The sequence below is a fragment of the Tachyglossus aculeatus genome, chromosome 13, assembly GCF_015852505.1.
Source record: "Tachyglossus aculeatus isolate mTacAcu1 chromosome 13, mTacAcu1.pri, whole genome shotgun sequence".
NCBI lineage: Eukaryota > Metazoa > Chordata > Mammalia > Monotremata > Tachyglossidae > Tachyglossus > Tachyglossus aculeatus.
The window spans coordinates 15753574-15774897 of NC_052078.1; the positions used below are offsets into that span (position 1 = coordinate 15753574).

At 40.2% G+C, this 21324-nt stretch overlaps 1 protein-coding gene across 11 annotated transcripts in view; it reads right to left on the reverse strand.

Annotated features, from left to right (window-relative positions):
- CCDC7 (coiled-coil domain containing 7) overlaps positions 1–21324 on the reverse strand; it is a 77820-nt gene that overhangs the window by 32397 nt on the left and 24099 nt on the right. For 10 of the 11 annotated variants that reach the window (XR_005453670.1, XR_005453672.1, XR_005453675.1 and 7 more), the window contains 6 exons: positions 18639–18704; positions 15151–15471; positions 11743–11780; positions 5472–5814; positions 1911–1980; positions 218–334 (listed from right to left, as the gene is read on the reverse strand). Coding sequence is in view for 2 of the 11 variants with exons in the window: in XM_038755732.1 (XP_038611660.1) it covers positions 218–334; positions 1911–1980; positions 5472–5814; positions 11743–11780; positions 15151–15471; positions 18639–18704 (955 nt within the window). In the remaining 9 variants the exon portion in view is untranslated. The remainder of the gene's footprint in view (positions 1–217; positions 335–1910; positions 1981–5471; positions 5815–11742; positions 11781–15150; positions 15472–18638; positions 18705–21324) is intronic. The other variant, XR_005453676.1, reaches the window with a different exon arrangement.

Consider the following 21324-nt stretch of genomic DNA (forward strand, 5'->3'; position numbering starts at 1 on the left):
CCAGCAGGCAAGTGGTGGAGCCGGAATTAGAACGGAGGTCCTCTGACCCCCTGTGCTATTTTCTACTAAGCCACACTGATTTGTGTGGGTTGGCTGGTAGTGTCAGGCTGAGATTGTTCTAAAAGGTTCAAGTGATATGGATAAGGCATATGCAGTTTTGGCAGCAAAATTACATTTTCGCATTTAATCATTTTCATCTTCCTTGGAATATACTCACCAGTGACTCCATCTGTTTCTGCAAGATTCTGACCAGGTTTCTTATATTCTAAATCAGTCAACTGGATTAAATCCCCGTGTACTTTCCTCTCTAATTCTTTGACTCTCCCCTCTGCAGCTTAAAAAAGAGAAAAAGATTTTATTTTCAACAGTTTATGCTTGTTTCAATCTTTCAGTACTAAAGTCCCAAAATAAAACCAGGATCTTGCTGATTTAGGAGAGATATATGGACACAAATTCTGAAATTATTTCACAACTGCTCAAGATAAAAGAGTCACGTCCCTCGAGCTGAAGATCTTTCCGTGTCAAACTGAAATTTCATATAGCTTTGTGCAGCTGTTTCTATGTACAACTCTGTAAATAGATTTTTCCTAATTTATTAGCCTAGCAAGCAAAATGCCAAAAGTTTTACAGGCCCATCCTCACCATTATTAAGAGTATAATTACCCATTTCCACCCCTCTTGTCAGTCATAGTATTTATTGAGTGCTTACTGTGTAAAGAGTACTGTACTAATTGCTTGGGAGAGTATAATCCAATAGAGTTGGTAGACAATTCCCTGCCTATGAGGAGCTTTTTTTACCTTTTGAAGTCAATGAGAATTCCTCAGTGTGTGTGTGTGGGGGGGGGTGGGGGGGGGGGGGTGAGAATAAGAAGAAGAATCCCCAGGGAGAGGAATAAAATCACTAGTTTTTCTCCCCCCTAGAAAGTAGAGAGATTCAGATGTGGGGCGGGGGTTTACCAAAATATCTAACCAAACCCACAGGAAGCTGCCTAGGAGGTCCATAACGTCCTAGAAGATTCTCCAGTGGGGCAAGCTTAGCCACACTGCTGATCCTTCCTCCCTCTGGACTGTAAGCTCTTTGTGTGCAGGGATCATTTTACCAACTCTACTGCACTGTACAGCGCTTGGTACAGTGCTCTGCACACAGTAAGCACTCACACATCATTGATTGACAGAGGACTGGCTGATTGATTCCCATTCCTGGGTAAAACTGCCTCCTAGGAATAATACGTACCTATGCTAAGGCAGCCCGCAATGGAATTCAGCTAGCGGCAGGTCCACTCTGTGGATGGGTGTGGAGGGGAGGGGAGTGGAGACCGGGACCTCCAGATTGCCAGTTTCCTTGGTGACAACGGGGAACCGCTTGGCATATGACCCAAGGTGAACACGTCACCTAAACCCACTTCCTTTTTCCCTGGTTACCAAAGCCATGCCACTCAGCATCCTGGAAGGGTGCATAGTTCCAAGGTACAGTAAAGCAATTACTCTGCAGCTACAGGTTCTAATAGTCTATCTTCCAATGTCTTTTTTGGCCAGGACTCATTTTTCATTTGCCAGTGGCAGGTGTTAATCTGCATGACTGAACTGGATGACCAGTTTTCAGGCTATTCCCACTTTTACACTGAACATAGAAAGTTTCTATCTGGATTCAGAACATTACGCCTTTCTGATATATTCCTTGTTTGTCCTGTGTAAAGAACTCTTGCCATACTTCAAAAGTTCTCCAAATCTGCCTTCCACGAATTTTCCCAAAATAAGTTATTCTCAAAGTAAAGATCTAGTATCACTGGTTTCTCTTCAGAAATTTGTCTAACAAGTGATTCACATTTTTAATGTCTGCACATTACCTCTTATAGCAACTATAGCCATGATCACACATCCTCATTTTGCAAAATGGGGAACATAGTTACCTTGAAACTCTGCTTCACGACATATTTGTTGTAAATTGTCACTTGGTAATAGTATTTCTGAAACAGCACCCTTCAACAACAAAAAAATATTTAGTAGTTTCTGGTTACATACGGAAGCATTCTCTATCTTCTTTATGTTATCACTTTGTAATCAAGTAATGTACATAATGTACACATTTTACTAGTTATAACCTTCTAAATTAATTTTATACTGTCAAATTCTCATTACTCCCTTGTACCTACAGTGGCACCTCCACAAACCATAGCTGTTTCACTGATATTTACTGGAGGCAGTCAAGTCTCTAAAATGGTGGTACTACTCAAAAACTAGACAAGGGCAGTCAAGGTGAAAGAATGTCATTACCTGCTGACACAAGGAAAGATCACCTAACTCCAGATCAGGTTTACCTGTTTTTACTTGGCTAATACCAAAGTAAAGTCAAAAACGCACTAAATGATTTTAATAGGGGCAACCAGGTGCTCATTTGTTATCCCTCAGGTTCAAGAATGTTGCTACTGACCATGATATTTTAACCATGTGTATGAGTATGATTGTAAAGAAACAAACACAAGATGCATTCATGCAGTTCAAGACACCATTCTTTATATTCCAATCATCTCAAAGATGCTGTGCCTCTTGCTGCAATCTCCTGGCTCTCTACAACTTTGCCCATTGTCCAGCCTATGAATTCTCCACTTCAACGCCATTCTCCTCACCTTTCCTATCTGAGATGTTATGTAACAATCATTGTTTTAATGGTGATGGGCCAATAAATTAATGTAGGAGATAGCCAAGTAAATGCTCAAAAAGTTGGACTTAAGGGCATCTAAGTCTCACTACCCTAAAGAAGGTCGGGCAATGCAGTTGCTCTACAGCCCATCAGTTTGGCCAAAGGTTTGATGCCACTTTGGCATTATATTCTGTCAGTCTCCAAAGAACATGCTGGCCTTCCTTATTCCATTTGGAATTTCTTCATCCAACCCTGTGAACTCAGTTCTGTATAACCAACAGCCTAGCTGGTACAGAAACCCTGCCTTTTTCAAAGCAATTGTCAGTACTTAGAGTTGTGCAGATTATGAAAAAAAGCTCATAAATAATTTATGACTTCTTGTTTGCAGGCTTCTAGAAAGCAATTAGCACTGTGGAATAACTCCTGTATGACTGATTTGTAGACTCTGGTAGGTAGTTTTAGCCCAAAAAATTGGAAGAGCTTTCCAAAGGATTGGAATTATACTTAAAACACCAGCTACCAAATCCCTTATTGCATCAGCAAGTATAGCCAAGAAAAAAAAGATTGAATAAAACTGAACCGATTTCACAATTCTGCTTTTACTCCACTAACAATGGAGATAGGTCAGGCAACCATATATTTTTTATGGTATTTGTTAAGCGCTTACTATGTGTCAGGCACTATACTAAGCACTAGGGTAGATGCAAGCTAATCAGGTTGGACGCAGTCTCTGCCCACAGGGCTTGCAATCTTAATCCCAATTTTTACAGATGAGGTAATTGAGGCACAGAGAAGTTAAGTAACTTGCCCACAGTCACAGAGCAGACACGTGGCAGAGCTGGGACTACAACCCAGGTCCTTCTGACTCTAGGCCCGTGCTATATCCACTAGGCAATGTTGCTTCTCTGTCTGTGGAGCATTCTTAAGACCTTTTTAACTTCTAAGAGTAGCCAAACTTTTGGGTTTTTTCCTACTTGAGTTTGGAAATGGCAAGACCATCTCTGGAATGACAGAGAAAGAGAGAGTACAAGGCCCACAACACCTAGCTCCTTAAATGGTCCTTCCACGGCCAAACACCAAAACTTTCATTCACTAGTTCTGGGGACCAATTTGACCTAATAACAGCCAATTTCTCCTGGAACCAACTGATCCAACTCTTGAGCCCTGTACTAAACATCTAAAGGGCCATGGCCTAGCTGACCTACAAGAAAGGAGAACCTGGCTGTTAACTTTTCTAAGGTCTAGGGATACCACGGTCTTGATGTTATTACTTTCACTTCTTCAGTATCTGACACTTAATATGGTCTACAGCCCTACAGATTCTGTGAACATTTAGCGATGTTCTTCAGTGCCTGATCCAAGAGTGCCTAATCTAAGGCTACAGTCTTGGCATAAACAGAAAGCAATGAAATTACATGATAATTTTACAATAACTTTCACTCAGTTTTTACTCCTTTCCTCTTGAAGATAGTAATGATGGAAGAAATTTCCTATAGCAGTCTTGTGTGCGGCAGTCCGTCTCCCCCTCCTATTTGTTCCTCCTATTTCTTGTCTCCTAATCAGTATTGAAACAAAGGCACAGGTTCACAGCTTGCGTTGGCAGAAGCAGCTGGGACTATTTTCCCCAGTGTGTCTTCTTTAATTTTCTATAAATCTTTCTGTTCCTGTGTGTCATCAAGGAGTTTAAGGCTTATCAACCTGCATGAATTAGGTGCCATTTTGTAATATACTGGCTTTTTAGGTATCCCACCATCAGAGCTTGTGCTTGAACTGATTTTCATTTGTGGTTGTGGTTTGCACTGAGTCATCTGCATTCTTTCATCCATAGATAAGGTGGCATTAGAAGCAGTAGTAGTAATAAAGTGTATTGAGTCCCCACTGGGTGCAGGGCTCTATATTCAAGTTGGTAAGGATACGGATGCAGCCTGTGGCCAGGGAATGACTTATCTGCACACTCTTTCAGCAGCAGACCACCCCCAGCACACAGGAAAATTTCACTATCAGTAGCATCTTTGAGGACAACTATTCCTAAACACATTGATGGTTAACAATAAAGAAGTTTGGATCCTATCAGACGGTGATCGGCTTAGAACTCATCACCGCACAGAGCAGCAATAAAATGTGAAACAATGATCATTTGGCACTCTGCCTAGCTCTTGGATGATGTATTCAAACAACAAAAGCTGCACATGGCCTTTTTCCTTCCCAAACATCTTTGCTTTATAATGGAAAATTCTGCCCAGAATGTATAAGGTAAACAACATGCAGGAATCAATCAATTCAAATAACATTTTGGGAGCTTCAGATTTACAGAAAATTGGAACATTTGGATATTATTTTACAGCAATCATATATTCATACTATCTAATACAGCTAGGAGTGGACACTCTTATTTGGTAGCCCAGGAGGAGAAATAGCTTAAGAATATGCCCTTGGCTGATACTGGGACAAGGGCATCCAGTATTTCCCCTTTAGACTGTAAATTCATTCTGAGCAGGGAATGTGTCTGCTAATTCTGTTGTACTGTACTCTCCCAAGCACTTAACACCTGCTCAATCGCTCAATAAACACCACTGATTGACTGATCCACCATAAATCTGATCTGTGTTACATATGATTTGGAATCCCTTATTAATTTAGTACAAGTTAGAATATTTCTAAATTGGATTCAGATGTTTGGAAATTCCACTGAACCTCCTAAATCCAAAATCTCAACAAGAAGCAATTACACTAATTTTTTTTTAATAAAAAAGTAAGATTTTACCAAAATGTTCTGCCCATTCAAAATTTGCTGCACATTCTGCTTTCAAGATACTGTAAAACAACATACCTTAGGTAATTTACTATCAGTTTCTTTTTCATGAGAAGTAGTGAGTAACTGGGTGTCTTGAAATTCAGGCCCTAAGAGTTCTGGCAACTTGGTCAAAACATTGTCTCTTTCAACACTTGATCTACTTGATGATGATACTTGTTTTTCCTTTGTGGATAAAATAGGTAGAAATGATTTTTCTTGTGTCTCAGAAGAGATACTCTTGGATGATTCTTGATTATCTGAAGATCTTAATCTTAGTAAGAATAGCTTATTTTTATTCTTTAAGGAGGGTGATTCTTCTTCCATCTTGGGTAATTGTGAAAGATCTGAAATAGCAGGACTGTGGGTTTCCTTCCTTGAGCTTTAGGATTACAAAATATCCAGTATTAGCTAAAAATATATAAGGAAAAACATATTTTTATCTCAGACCAAGAACTACTGAACTATACAACAGCAATAAATATGCACAGGGAAATTCAAGAATAGTTCAAAAAATTTTATAGCAATATAAAATTCCAATTGGTGTTGCTCAAGAAAATTGCCTCAGTCTTAAGGTGGGCAATATTTAGTTTGGGGAACTATCAATAAATGGCTATTGTTTAATATTTAAACTCACTGAGGGCTTCACTAATATTCAGAGTTAGAATTTGCTTTGGAACTGGGAGGTGATTACGAATTTGCCTTTTCTCATGTATTTTTGCCAAGGCCTCACTTTGATCCTCACTCTCTTGTCTATCTCAATTCTTCCCTCATCTGACATCTTAAACTTGAAGACGAACTTCTTTTGCCTCCTCAATTTAGTTGGAGTGGTCCAGGGGATGGGGAGCCCCAGGCCACGAAGCAGACTGACTCTAAGCTCCTTGTGGGTGGGGACTATGTTTACCAACTCTCTTATACTGTACTTTCCCAAGCGCTTAGTTCCTAAGCTCGGTACACAGTAAGTGTGCAATAAATACTACTGATTGATTTAGGAGTGACGTTTAAAGATGATCGAAAGCTGCATCATATTTTTCAGATCAAGCTATGTGAGAAAGAAATGAGATGAAAGGGCATTTTGACCCTGACTTCACGAGTCTTAAGCTGCTATTTTAGGGGACCCCTAAAAGTTTTGCAAAGCTCCCACCCTGCCTGGAAATGGCACTGCCTCTATTACTGCAAGGTTGGCGTGAATTGGACAACTACCTGTAAGTGGTCTTCCCAGCCACAGTGACTCCAAAAGTGGACAAAAAGAAGGATGGAAGCCCAGCACCCTTCCCAGCCATTTTAATAGACTTCCTACCTCTTAAAATACTGTTTTTAACAAAATTATCCTGTATTTTTCTTGAGTATATACAATATCCACTTCTAAAACTAGACATAATAGTGCAATGATTTTACTGTGTACTCTTCCCAAAGGTGCTAATTTTTCATTTTGAGTACAGGATCCCACAGGCTTTAGGTTTGTTTTTTCCCTTTGTGTTGTTTTGGGTTTTTTTTTTTTTTTTCGGAAGTGGTGAGGGTAAAGGGACTGGGAGAGAATAGACCACATTGGAACAATCACAGAGCTTGTCAGAGACCTAGAATGAGTGCGATTTGGGAGGCTAGCTGTGGGGATGCTGCTTATCCCCATGGAATTTGCATTTATGACTCTTTATGCAGGAATATAAACAAAACTACCTGAATCACTTTTGAACTTTGGTGAAACTGCTTAAAGACTTTAAAACAATGTTCTTCCTTTGAAAACTTACTTTGCAATGCCAAAGATGTAGTGTGGTCTAGAGGAAAGAGCATGGGCCTAAGTGTCAGAGGGTCTGGGTTCTAATGCTAGCTCCATCACTTGCCTGCTGTATGACCTTGGACAAGTTAGCTCACTTCTTGGTGCCTCAGTTTCCTCATCTGTAAAACGAGGATGCAATACTGTTCTCCCTCCTACTTAAAACTGTGGGCTCCATATAGGACAGGGACTATGAGAGACCTAATTATCTGGTATCTGCCCCAGTGCTTAGTACAATGCTTAGCACTAAACAAATACCACAGTCATTATTATTTTTGTTAATAATGAAATTGATCATTTTAATGGTGTTTGTTAAGTGCTTACAATGTGCCAGGCACTGTACTAAGAGCTGAGGTAGGTACAACGTAGTCAGGTTGGACACAGTCCCTGTCCCACATGGGGCATATACAGTCTTAATCCCCATTGTGTGGATGAGGCAACTGAGGCACAGAAAAGCTAAGCAACTTGCCCCAAGTCACACAGCAGACAAGTGGCAGAGTCAGGATGAGAACCTAGGTCCTCCTGACTCCCAGTCCTGCTCAATCCGCTGCCTCATTTGAGCTTTGTAAAACCAACCTCTGTGGGAGAATGTATATAGTGATAGCATGTATTAAGCGCTTACTATGTGCAAAGCACTGTTCTAAGCACTGGGGAGGTTAACAAGGTGATCAGGTTGTCCCACCCGGAGCTCACAGTCTTCATCCCCATTTTCCAGATGAGGTAACTGAGGCCCAGAGAAGTTAAGTGACTTGCCCACAGTCACACAGCTGATAAGTGGTGGAGCCGGGATTTGAACCCATGACCTCTGACTCCAAAGCCCGGGCTCTTTCCACTGAGCCACGCTGCTTCTCCAGGGAGTATACAAAATTCATGTAATCTCGTTCTGAATGGAACGGTGGATACTGAAAACTGCTTAGGGTTTTGGGGCAATGACTTTTAACCTTGGCTACCAGAGGTTCTTTTGTTCCTTTACTATTAGCTACACCTTATTCCCCAGACCTAGTCCTGTTTACTCCATTTTCATCTTTCAAAGTTGTGATTCTAGAGCTGTAATAGGTCTGCCATTTCCATTCATTTCTCCAAGAAAATAAAAGCCATGTGTGTGTGATATGAAAATGTGTGTGTAGACACATGCACCTTTCAGGCAATGCATAAAATTAAATTTAAAAGAATTCTTTAAAATTCTAAACATTGCCCCAAAATTTAAGGCAAAATTTTAAATGTCTGCTGTTCCAAATATAGCCAGAGCCTGAATTTCATTGTGTGCCTGCAAATATAGATTGATACTTAGGGTTACAATATGAATGACCTATATATGGACTACCTCTGTATGGCCTGCACAGAACTTTGATAGTTCTTTTTAATGGTCTTTTCTGAACTTCTCTCTATAAAATGAATTTTTAATGTATGGAAGAACTTCAGCAATCTGCTCCACACAAACTTGTAATTCATAATAATTGGCTTGAGTACTGAGCACAGTACTTTACTGTAAGGGACTATAAATGCAGAACTTAGTATAAAAACCAGGAAGCCAAAGTAAACAGCGGCCGCGGGGAGGAAATGGGGATTAAGAAAAAGGGTACTAGCAAAGCCTTTGGAATCACCCGTGTGGGCAGAGTGAAAGGAAAGGGGTAGGAAGGAGAAAAAGGCAAGCTGAAATGAGAAGAAACTGCAACACTTATACGCTGCAGAATCAAGAAAAGAGGCGGAAGAGCCAGAGGGAAAAAAGTCAAAACCAATGAAAAGGAACTGAGGAAGTCAGGAAATTAGTGGGGATAAGGGACAGGGCCTGTAAAAGATTATATCAACCCCAGGGCTTAGAACAGTGCTTTGAATACAGTACACGCTTAACAAGTACCATCATTATTATTATTATTATTATAATGAAGACTGCAGAGCTAAGTGGAGAGGAGGAGGGTAGGGAGAAGGAGGGAAAACATAAGAGCAGTGGAACAATTCAAAACCACTTAAAAATTTTGCATCCGACATGGAGGAACCACTCATCTACTGCCCCCAGTGAAATGTACTGTATAAAAAAACCATATACTCCGAACAATCCTGGGTGCTGCACACACATTTTCTAAAACAATTAAGTCTTTCTAAACATTAAAAATGTCCTAGCAATAACAATCATGGCCAAGTTCCTTTTGATCCACATAGTCACCCTGCATTCAGTCTGAGTAAGAGTAATTTTCAAAGCACTTCAACAACTCTGACTTTTATATAACGTCACTTTTGGTGAATTCACAAGGTTCTAGGATACCTTCCTTTTCATAAAGCATGCTGCTTTTAGGATGAGATGTGTCACTGCCATGCCCTCTCCATTTGAGGAAACTCTCATTTAGCTATTTGCCGCTAATATACTACTTAGAGCCAAGAAAAGTACTAATGTTGGAGACCTCAAACGCTTGTATTTTATAATTCAACAGTGGCACAAAAAGCCTTTGTATCTGGTGGGATCTCCTTGTTTGCTCTCTTCCACTTTCTGAAGGACTGGGAGACTTCCATAGCATTTCAGAAATCCTAATGGCAGATTACAAGTGACCCAAATTTAATTTTGATACATAATATTGTTAGCATGCTTCAAAACACTATTTCATTACATTACTCAGCAATACCCAAATATGTTTTCATCAAGACACTAAATTATAATTGTCACCACAACAAAAGGTCGGGCACCCTGTGTGCTACAATACTGCATTCTGATCACATCATTAATACAGCACAGCCTTTAGTATAAAGCCAATTTAGAGAGGTAATGTGGCCTGTGGAGAGAGCAAGGGCCTGGGGGTCCGAGGACCTGGGTTCTAATCCTGAGTCCACCACTTGTCTGCTTTGAGATCTTGGGCAGGTTACTGTCCCTCAGTTTCCTTACCTGTAAAATGGGGTTTCGATACGTGTTCTCCCTACTACTTAGACTGCGAGCCCTATGTGAGACAGGGACTGCATATGTTTGGATTACTTTTGGCACCTGCTAAGCGCTTAATAGCACAAGTATTATTATTATTATTCTGTCGTAAAACAATAAACCCCATTTCTATATTAGTCAACAATATAATATATATCTAAGAAGAAAGTGGCAGATGGTGCTTCCCAGAGTCTCCTTTTCAGCCTAAACACACAGAAAATGAAGGGGGAATTGCAATGTCTGCAACTTCAATCTTCACATTGGGCCACTTCTTGAGAGAAATGCTTTCATGTATGATTGTGGGCCCAACATAGAGCTAAAATGAATAGAGGATTGTTCTGTGGTGGAGGTTTCCTAGCTGTGCACAACTCCTTTAGACGGTTCATTTTTACTGATAGTGTTTTAAGATTAACTATTACAAACCTATTATTCTATTTTAATGTTACATGTTTTTAATATATTATTGTGGAAATTTGAAAAATAAACTGAAAAATAACTCTTCACTGGATATAAAAATGCTATTAGGATAGCTTTATGTATTTTACTGTATTGGTCAGTACAAGTAAGTAAACGAATCACAACAGAGGTAGAAAACGTAAAAACAGCAAGCAATACACTTGAATAACAAACCTCATTATAGTGACTGGATACATCAATGTCTCATTTGCTCTTGAGAGAAGAATATGTAATTTATCAACTGAAAATAATTGCTAAAAATCACTGAAAGTAAAGGTATTCTGGAATTCGAGCTATTGGTTGGTGCCATGAAGACTAGTTACTTCTTCCCAAGTCTGGTTCAGCAGTCGGAAATCTTTTCAAAATAAGTGCGCTGGCTATAATTGAGTCTTTGTTATTGGATCTCAGTGCAATACGAATTAAATACCCTCATCCATCTAGCAATTAAGAAGCTTTAAAATTACATGCTAAATAGAAAATGAATAATGTAATTGCAAGTACTAAATATCAATTAATAGTATTTATTGTTTACTTTTTGCAGAGCACTGTACTAGGCACTTGTGAGAGTACAACAGAGTTTGTAGACATGATCCCTCCCACAAGGAGCTTACAGTCTAAAGGCTAAATATCTAGGTTGCTACTAAATTAATTCAATGCTTCTCTATATAGTCAAATTAAAATTCACTCAGAGCATTCATAAGCATACCCTAAAAAACTAATTTGTTTCTATAAGACTTGCGAACTCCTATTTGGCAGGGACTGGGACTTTGACACGTAGCATACGTTCCCAAGAGCCTAGCTCGGTGCTGTGTGTACTTATTGTTTCCAGATTAGACATTAGTCTAGAATCTCAGAAAACTATCACAGCAGTGATTCAAAATGTCCTTGATACTGGAATACAAAGAAGCCCACTGACGATTTCCTTTTATTTTCAATGTCACCAGATTACTGCCTGACCACATAAGCTATTAAATTGAGATAAGGGTTACCTTCCATATAAGGGGAAAATAAGAAAACCTTACTCTGCATTTAGAATCCATTTAAAAAAACATTTTAATTACAAATTGTCAGTGTTTACTTAAAATTCATTCTCCCATCATAAAATTAGAATATCATCCAAACAATCATAAGAACACAAAACTAGATTAATAAATGCCTTAGGGCAAGCCTACCTTTCTCCTTCTAAATTTGTTTTTTTCCCTTGGGAAATCTGCAACAGAAGCAATAAGAGGTTTTGCTTTTAAAAAAAACCCCACAAACTGTAAAAATAAAAACTTTACATTAGCTCTGATATCGGTAACCAAAGGGATCAAATAAGTACAGACTCCAGTGAGTCAGTGAGAATCACAGCTGCAACCCAACAGCTATTAGCACTGACAGATTTGGGTTACCACTCTTGAAATTCACACAGGAGTTCAGGATTTCATACCTCCCTATGCCTCCCTTCTCCCCTGCCACCAGCCATCCCCTAACTATAACAACAATAATGACAATAATAGTATTTAAGTGCTTACTATGTATCAAGCGCTATTATAAGCGCTGTGATAGATACAAGAATATTAGGTATTATGTGGGCTCACAGTCTAAATAGGAGGATGAACAGGTATTGAATCCCCATAGGCTCTGAAATTCAGGGCGAGCATAGGGCCTCTCATGACCCAAGATAAGCCCCAAGAATTAGGCATCTGAATCTAGTCATATGCCTAATTACCTTTTGTAGAGAGTCCTAGGTTAAGCAGCATGGTTTAGTGGAAAGAGCATGGGCTTCGGAGTCAGAGGTTGTGGGTTCTAATCCCGACTCCGCCACTTATCGGCTGTGTGACTATGGACAAGTCACTTGACTTCTCTGTGTCTAAGTTACCCCATCTGTAAAATGGGGATTAAGACTCTGAGCCCTACGTGGGACAACCTGATTACTTTGTATCTACCCCAGTGCTTAGACCAGTGCTTGGCACATAGTAAGCACTTAACATTCATTCATTCAATCATATTTATTGAGCGCTGTGTGCAGAGCACTGTACTAAGCGCTTGGAAAGTACAATTTGGCAACAGATAGAGACATTCCTTACCAAACAACGGGCTCAAATACCATCATTATCCAGTGCCTAGAACAGTGCTTGGCACATAGTAAGCGCTTAATACCATCATTATTATTATCGTCTGCAGGTCAGTGGAGTGGTACCTACGGAATTACATTATCAAACCTCATGAACAGTCAAGTTCCAGAATGTAATCAGTCTCCTAGCATCAAAATCATCCTCACTTAAAATAACGACACAGTAAGTGAGTCACAGAAAAAGAACGAATGACAGCAGGATACCCAAACAACTGTGCTACGGAGCGCTAAAATGGGGAAACTGAAAGCATGGAGGGCAGAGGAAACCTTTCAAGGATACAGTAAAACAAAGCCTCAGACAGTGTTGCAATCCTGCTTAAAACTGGGGATCAACTGCACAGGATGAAGCTGAATAACAGTCATTAGTCATGGCTCTGTCCTGACAAAAGCTTTATAAGGAACGAGACAAAGAGCGAAAAAGAAAAAGGCACCACATGCTGCAAACGTGAAACATAACGCAAAAAGTGACAGCCTTTTTAAGTGCACACTGTGGCTGGGACTGTGGGTCGCATATTGGTTTTTATCAGCCACATAGGCACTCATAGGTGACTTTCACTGTCAGTGATGTTGTCTTTGAAACCGAACGACAGCTATATTTGATACAATTTGTGTTAGTACATATATACACTATCAACCCACAGGACCCAGCGCATATATATTCAAACACCATTCATTCACATTATCACCCCCGCCACTATGCTCACTACCCTCCATGCCTTTAAAGAGGCGGGGGGGAGAGGGGAGTTTGCAGGGATCCCAGGGGAGAATTCAAACTAATTCTGCACTATGTCTTTTTTGGGTCAGCACAATCCAAAGGTTTCAGACCCTTATGTCAGCCCAAAGCTCTGCCCCTAGGATCATAGGATGAGTTTCGAAAGCAGAGACTCAAGGCTAAGAAGCAGCAGCCGTGGCAGCTTCCTCACCCCCTCTTTCTGGGAACCTGAAATTTTCTCCAACTTAGCCTCTATTTTCAGGTTCAGGTTTCTGTCCCTGTGACGTGGGCCACAAACCTAGACCCCTATAGGGAGAAAGACTGGCAGGGGAAACATTACTGTTACACTGTCAATGTAGTATAGGTAGTGGAGAGAGATCTTTGTTGCTAGACCAGCTTGAAAGGAGCAGATAGAGAAAGTGGATTTGGCATAGGCCGGGTCTGTAACAACTGAGCACCACTCTGGTGATTCAAACCACGCTCCTCTCATCCAGTCTGAACCACCCTGAAATCCCAACTCCCTAAATGTTGCTCACAGTGCTCAAGTTGGAGCAGATGTAGGCAACTCGAGGATGGTGACGATCCACAAACAGTTGCCTGACAGAAGAAGTGGGACCCAGAATAGTGGTAACAGCAATCGCAGACAAGGGCAGCCACAAGCTGGTAAAATGGGCAGAATAAGTTACGTGTTCTAAAAGAAATATTCTGCATCCAAAGTAGTTAACAAGTAGTAATAATAATAGTAAGTGCTTAATAAAATACCCCTACGCATTACAGTACCATGTTAAGTGCTGGGATAGAGAGAGACGATAATTACATTGGCCACAGTCCCTGTACTACCCAGGGCTCACAAAGTGAGTAGTAGTAAAGCAGATATCAACCCCATTTTACAGATGAAGAAACTGGGACACAGAGAGGTTAAGTTCTGCCTCAAGTTCTCAGAGCAGGTCAATACAAAAGCCATGTTTCCTGACTCGCTGTCCCATGCTTCATTCCACTAAGCCAGAGCAGTTTGGGAACAAGGAGGGGAATAATTAAAGATGAGAGCTATTACACTGACAAAAATCCACTCCTCAACCCCCACCACTCCTTCTCCACCCAAACAAGCTCTTATGTGGCCACCTATTGACATCCGTTTATTCTGACCCTTGAAGGTAAAAATTTTTATACCTCTGTACTATAATATAAAAAATAATTATATTTTCAATCTCTGACTTGTAAAGCTAGAGATCCCTGCAGGAGTAATTTTTTAATAGGAATAAAGTTAGGTGCACCAGGAACTAAATATGCTGACCTGCCAAGAATTCTACTCATGTGAACACAAATATGCGCTTCCTCAAAAGATGCGGAAATCTGCTTTTTCCAATTGTGATCACAATGTTAAATTTACATTTTAATTTCAACTTTTGAAGTCAGGAAGACTGCTGCACAGAATATGGGGCTTGGAAGGAGACCAACTGTCTGAAAGCAAACCAGGTTGATGCTCATTGCCCCACAGCAATATTAAAGTCACTTTCTACAAAATGCTGAACCCAAACACAGTAATGCAATTATATTCAAGAGGGCAGAATAGATAGAAATGAAAAGAATAGAACAAATGTTTATGTAAGAAAGCAGGTAGTACGAAATGAATATAGGAACACTTGGCCCATACAGAATATTTTAAGTATTTAATAACATGCAAACAAATGTTCTTAGTTTTGTTTCTAGTGTCTCTAGTACCAGTTCTCTTTAGGTTTTTAATTTTCATACCTTTGATTTTTCTTTGGTTTCAACAGCAGATTTCAGAGAACCCCGTGTACCATGGGATAAAGCCTGAGGTGATTGTTCTTTGCCAGTTACGCTTCTTCTTTCGGTTCTAATGTCCTTTTGTGCTGACTCTGTTGCAAATTTTGTGACTTCTTTATCTCCAGATTTCCTCCTTGAATATTCCCGTTTGCTTTTGGTTATGCTTTCCCTGGCTTTCTTTAAACTTGCTTTGTTAGTGTCTTCACTTTCATATTTCTTATACTTCTGTGAGACTTCCGAAAATGATGCTGATTTTACATGTTCCTCCTTAGCTTTTTCAGCTCCCTGTTACAAAAGTATATAATTTACAGTAACTGCTTTCAAATACTAATAATGATATCTATTAGGCATTTAGTATGCCGAAACATTGCACTAAGCACTTGGGTAGATAAAAAATAATTGGGTAAGACACTAACCTGGTCCCACATGGGCTTCACAATCTAAAAGGTATAAACAGCAAGTATCTTATCCCCATTTCAGAGAAGACACTGAGGCACAGAGAGACTTGCTAAAGGTCACACAACAGGTCACTACCAATTCTGTAACTAGGACCTGATGTATCTTAGGGGGTCCTAAAACTTTGTAGGGTTGGGTAAGTCCCCTCCCCTGTACACCATCATGATATTTAGAAGCTACAAAATACTGACAAGTAACAGGCAGTAAGACTGACAATGGAAACAAAAGCCATTATAGCTCCAGACACCTATAGCTCCAGACTCACTTTCCCTGCCACCACTATTGTCTGTTTCCTGCATACACACAGGGTACTTATCTCAAATGTCACAAGAATAATGAATGCCCTAATTCCCCAAGGACATGACTGCCTTCAAACTTCCAGAACATTTCCAAAACTCTCTCCACTGGCTCAATGAAGGAGGGACATTTGTTGCATTTATCTTTGTAATCTACTGCTTTCTCCTCCCACTGGTAATTTATTTTAGTGCTTGTCTCCCCAGCTGGCTTGTAAACTTCTTGTGGGTAGGTTTTGTGCCTGTTACCCCTTTCTGTGCTTTCCCAAGCACTTAGTACAATAGTACTCAATACAGTACTGGTGAGCAGTCACTACTTCACTTCCTTCAAAATAAGAAAAAGTGAAATAGAATGGAAAAAAAAGAACTCTATTTCACCCACCAAACTATATCCCACTTTCCCCATCTCCCTTCCAAAGCACAGAAAGAGTGGGCAGGTTGAAAATAATAATAATAATGATAACAATTATCAGGGGTGGATATCAGGTTGGTCACAGTCTCCATCCCACATAGAGCTCCCAATGTTAATACCCATTTTACAGATGAGGTAACAGGCATGGAGAAGCTATGTGACGTGCCCAAGGACATACAGCAGACATGTGGTGGAGCCAGAATTAGAAACCAGGTCCTTCTGACTCCCTGTGCTCTATCCATTAGGCCACGCCTGCTCCCATTCCTGTCCAAATTTCTAGAATGGGTTGTGTACACCTACCTGCTTGCCGCCACTTTCTCTCCTACAATCCCCTTCTTGACCCACTATAATCTGGTTTCTGTCTTCTAACTACTGAGACCATTTTCTCCAAGGACACCAATGAGTTCCTCCTCAATGTCACATCTAATGACTCTGACTTCTTCCTCAGTGGCCATATATCTAATAGTTTTAACTTCAACCTAATTCTTTTTGACACTAGACCATTCCCTCCTCCTGGATGTGTAATCTAATCTTGGCTTTACCAACAATTTTCCCCTGGTTTTGCTGCTTCCTGTCCAGCGGCTTTTTCCTCAATCTCTTTCACTGCCTCCTCTTCTACTACTCATCCCCTAACTATGAATGAGCCTCAGTGCTCAGTTTTGGATCTCTTTTACATTCACTCCTTTGGGGAACTCATCTGCTCCCATGGCTACAGTTTCCACCGCTAGGCCAAATGACTTTAAAATTCAATCCCAAATATTGTACTCTTCTTCCCTCCTAAATTCTCCTACCAGCCTTTCCCATGCCAGTTGATTACACCCTCATTCTTCTGGTTTCCAAAGCCTGCAACCTGGGTATTATCTTTGATTCCTTAACTCTCCTTCAACTCCTGCACTCAGTCTGTTGCTATATCCTGCCAGCGTTTTGCCTCCGCAACACTTCGCAGACCTGACCTTTCCTCTCCAAACAGCCAACACACAGTGATCCAGGTGCTCATTGTAGTCCAACTTTCCAGCTCTATCAACCTCTTCATTAGTCCTCCTGCCTCCACTCTATATACTTTACTCTGCGGCTTGGAACATCTTCATAGAACATCATTTTACATGAAATCTTGTCACTTTTCAAAAACCTCCAATAGTAAGATTCTTCTCAACACCAAACAAAAACTCCTGACACTGGGTTTTTCGGTAATGATGATGATGTCCATTGTTTAATGAACTGAATGGGATGTTCCAGAATTTCAGAGCTAATTTTTTTTTAATTTTAGTATATTTGTTTTTACTTTCAAGACCTTTATTAGGTGAAAAGAGAAAAAGAAAATGTAGCTGACATGGAGGAAAGCCTAATATCCTTTTTTTAAATTACCGCAATTCCCAAGTATTGATGATGTCAAGTCTACACTCATATTTCACTCCCTCCAAATGAACTCAATACAAATTCCATGTTTGAAAAGGAATGGCGATATAGAAAAATAACTTGAGGCCAATTCACCACTACCAGAATGAAAAACACAACTGTGAGCATTGACGGCCAAGGAATAGCAATAATAACGCTAATTATAATTGTATGTATACTATGTACCAAGCACAGTACTAAGTGCAGAGGTGCATAAAGTTAATCAAGTCAGACACAGTCCCTGTCCCACATGGGGCTCACAGTAGGAGGGAGAGCAGGCATTAAATACCTACTTTTCCAGATGAGGTAGCTGTTGCACAGGGAAGTGACATAAATGTTCCAAGGTCACGCAGAAGGCAAATGGCAGAGCCAGGATTAGAACCCAGATTCTCCATCCCCCAGGACCCTGCTCTTTCCACTAGATCACATTGCTCCTCAGGAAGGAAGAGTGAACTACAATAGTTGGAAGTTTTATAAGGCTACAACTTGAAGTGAAACAAACTTTATAAGGCTTTTTCATCTTCCACAGTTACACTCGGTGTGATACAAGTCATGTATTATTTCAGTGGTTTTAGAACCACCTTTGCCCTAACTGCATTTCCCACTGACACAGTTTCTTTCTGCATAGCACATGTGTTAGCAGGAAATCGACTACCATGTGGTAGGAGGAATGCTTGGATATTGATTATTGTTTCAACAAAGTGTAAACTGTTAGACTGAAGCACACTTTTCACTACAAAATGACAAAGGGTATATTTTTGTTTTGCTTTTAACCTAGTGGCACCTTCTAGAATGTTAGAATAACGGCTCCCCATTTTTTACCTCCAAACAATATAAAACGTCCCTAGTATTATTTTTCATTAGTAAACATCTAAAAGAGCAATGCTATTCTTTACCTGTAAAGCTTGTTGCAATTTTTCTTGAAGGGCTTTATTCTCAGCTTCCAGAATTTTTACTGTTTTCTGCAAGGTAATACAAAAATACTTCACTTTCTTCTGCTCTGAACTTATATTCAGAATCTCTAAAAACCCAGGACTGTATTTCTTTTCAGAAGCTGCTACTTAACATGAAACTACTACTTAGATTTTTTATCTTGACAAGAAATTTTTATGATTTAGAAAACACTGTAAATGATCAAAAAATCACATTTCATTTTTAAAAATACTACTTGTTGAGCACTTACTAAGTGCCAAGCACTGTACTGGGGTAAATATAAAATAATCAGGTTGGACATAGGGAGCTCCTGTCCCACCTGGTGCTCATTTTTAAATTTACTTAATTTGACCATTGCTAGATTGACCATCATTTCAACAATGAAGAAAGGTACTAGTGTAACAAGGAAACTTTTAGCTCCAATCACTGGGCCTAGTGCAAAATGTAGTAAGAGAGATGTATCTGGGTAGTAGTCCATTCAACCAAAGCATAAATTCCAGTGGGGCAATGGGGGCCATCATTTCCAGAAAACTGGCTGATCGAAGTATCCATATTAATGTCTGCCTCCCGCTCTAGACTTTAGTCTCACTGTGGGCAGAGACTGTGTCTATTGTTGTATTGTACTCTTCCCAAGCGCTTAGTAATAATAATAATAATAATTGGCATTTGTTAAGCGCTTACTATGTGCAAAGCACTGTTCTAAGCACTGGGGAGGATACAGGGTGATCAGGTTGTCCCACGTGGGGCTCACAGTCTTCATCCCCATTTTACAGATGAGGTAACTGAGGCCCAGAGAAGTTAAGTGACTTGCCCAAGATCACACAGCAGACATGTAGTGCAGTAGGGATTTGAACCCATGACCTCTGACTCCAAAGCCCGTGCTCTTTCCACTGAGCCGTACAGTGCTCCACACACAGTAAAAGTGGAATCTAAGCCATGAGGTATTTTATATATATAATTTATACACAAACACATATATTATATTACATCTATTATGTATTGTATATATATAATTGTATTTGTTAGGCACTTACTATGAGTCAAGCACTGTTCTAAGCATTGTGGTAGATACAAGATAATCAGACGGGATACAATCCCTGTCCTATATGGAGCTCACAATTTGGGTAAGAGGGAAACAGCTATTGAATCCCCCTCAGCTTCTTATTGCCCTACCCAACTTTTCTAAGGAAAAACAGGGTCAGCCAGAAGGCTGAAATCAAGACAGGACTCCAGTGGGAAATGAGTGTCCCAGGAAAAACCCAAAGTTTGCCTTAGCTCATGCATGCACTGTGTGTCCAGCCCCAGGCCATGTTTCTACACGTCCCTTTCCCCAGCCTCACCTCCTCAGCACTGGTCTCGGCTCTTATTATTCCCCAGCTACAGCCCCTGAGAAACTCACTCTTCTGCCCTGAGAGTCCTCTGACTCCCTACATTCCCCATTGTCATCCCCATGCTCAAAATTGAAAGTTGGCACTCCTGTTTCCAGTGCCGTTCTCAGACTTCATATCTTAAGAATGCTTGGGTTGAGTAACATCATAGCAGCTGTGACACCAGTCATGAAAGCAAGGCCTCATATCTCACTGACAATTTCCCTGCCCAGAGCAGTCACAAATGAAGTGAAACCCTGGGTCCCCGGCACAAGATTCCCCAGGAAAGCAGAAGTAGCAGTGCTACATGGGGATGCTTGTTGCAGAAATAGTGGAAGTGCAGGGACTCTTAGAAGTGTGTGAATAAGGTGAGGCACCTTCGCCCTGCGAAAGCCAAAGAAAATTAAAAGAGAGAATTAATATGAGATAAGCTTGTTGTGGGCAGGGAATGTCACTTATTATTGTATTGTACTTTCCCAAGCACTTAATACAGTGTTCTGCACACAGTAAGCACTCAATAAATACAATTGAATGAATGAATATACCACAGGCCTAAAACACAACTATACTGCTTCTTTCTAATCCCCTTTCACTTGAATTACTTTGATATTCATGGGAACCTGTTTGTGAGAAAATGTTGTTTTCTGTGAGCAAATGGGAAGCACCACAGGAAAAGGTGAAGTGTGTTGGAGGAGGAAGAGTTAAATTGATAAATATGGTCAGGATCGATGTAGATTTTATGGGGAAGATATAGTGAAGCCTGAATATCAAACTATCAATTAATCATATTTATTGAGCACTTGCTGTGTGCAAAGCACTGTTCTAACAACATGGAAGAGTACAATATACCAAACACACTATCTGCCCACAACGAGCATACAGTCTACAGCTAGACCATTAAACATCCTCACCTACTGTAAATTGTATTCAAGATTCCCACTGGCTCTAATCTCTGATTGTTACAGTGCTCTGAAGATGACAATGATTGCAGAAGCTAAACTCCTGCAATATTCATTGGGACAGAAGTCCACAAAATTTTGAGAAGATTGTACTGTTTTCATTCTCCTTATAACCATTTCAGGTGGTAAGAAGGGGTTTTTTTATCTGCAGATTTAGGGAGTGACTAAAAATATGTTTTGTTTTTTAACTTATAGGGACAATTTTATCACTGTGGTGGCAAACTTTAAGTCCTTACTGTGGTTTCATGGAGAGAAGTGGGGCAGAGAAAGGAAGGAAGAATGGGGCAGAAGAAACTACGGCAGTGTCTTGAAAGATTTTTCAG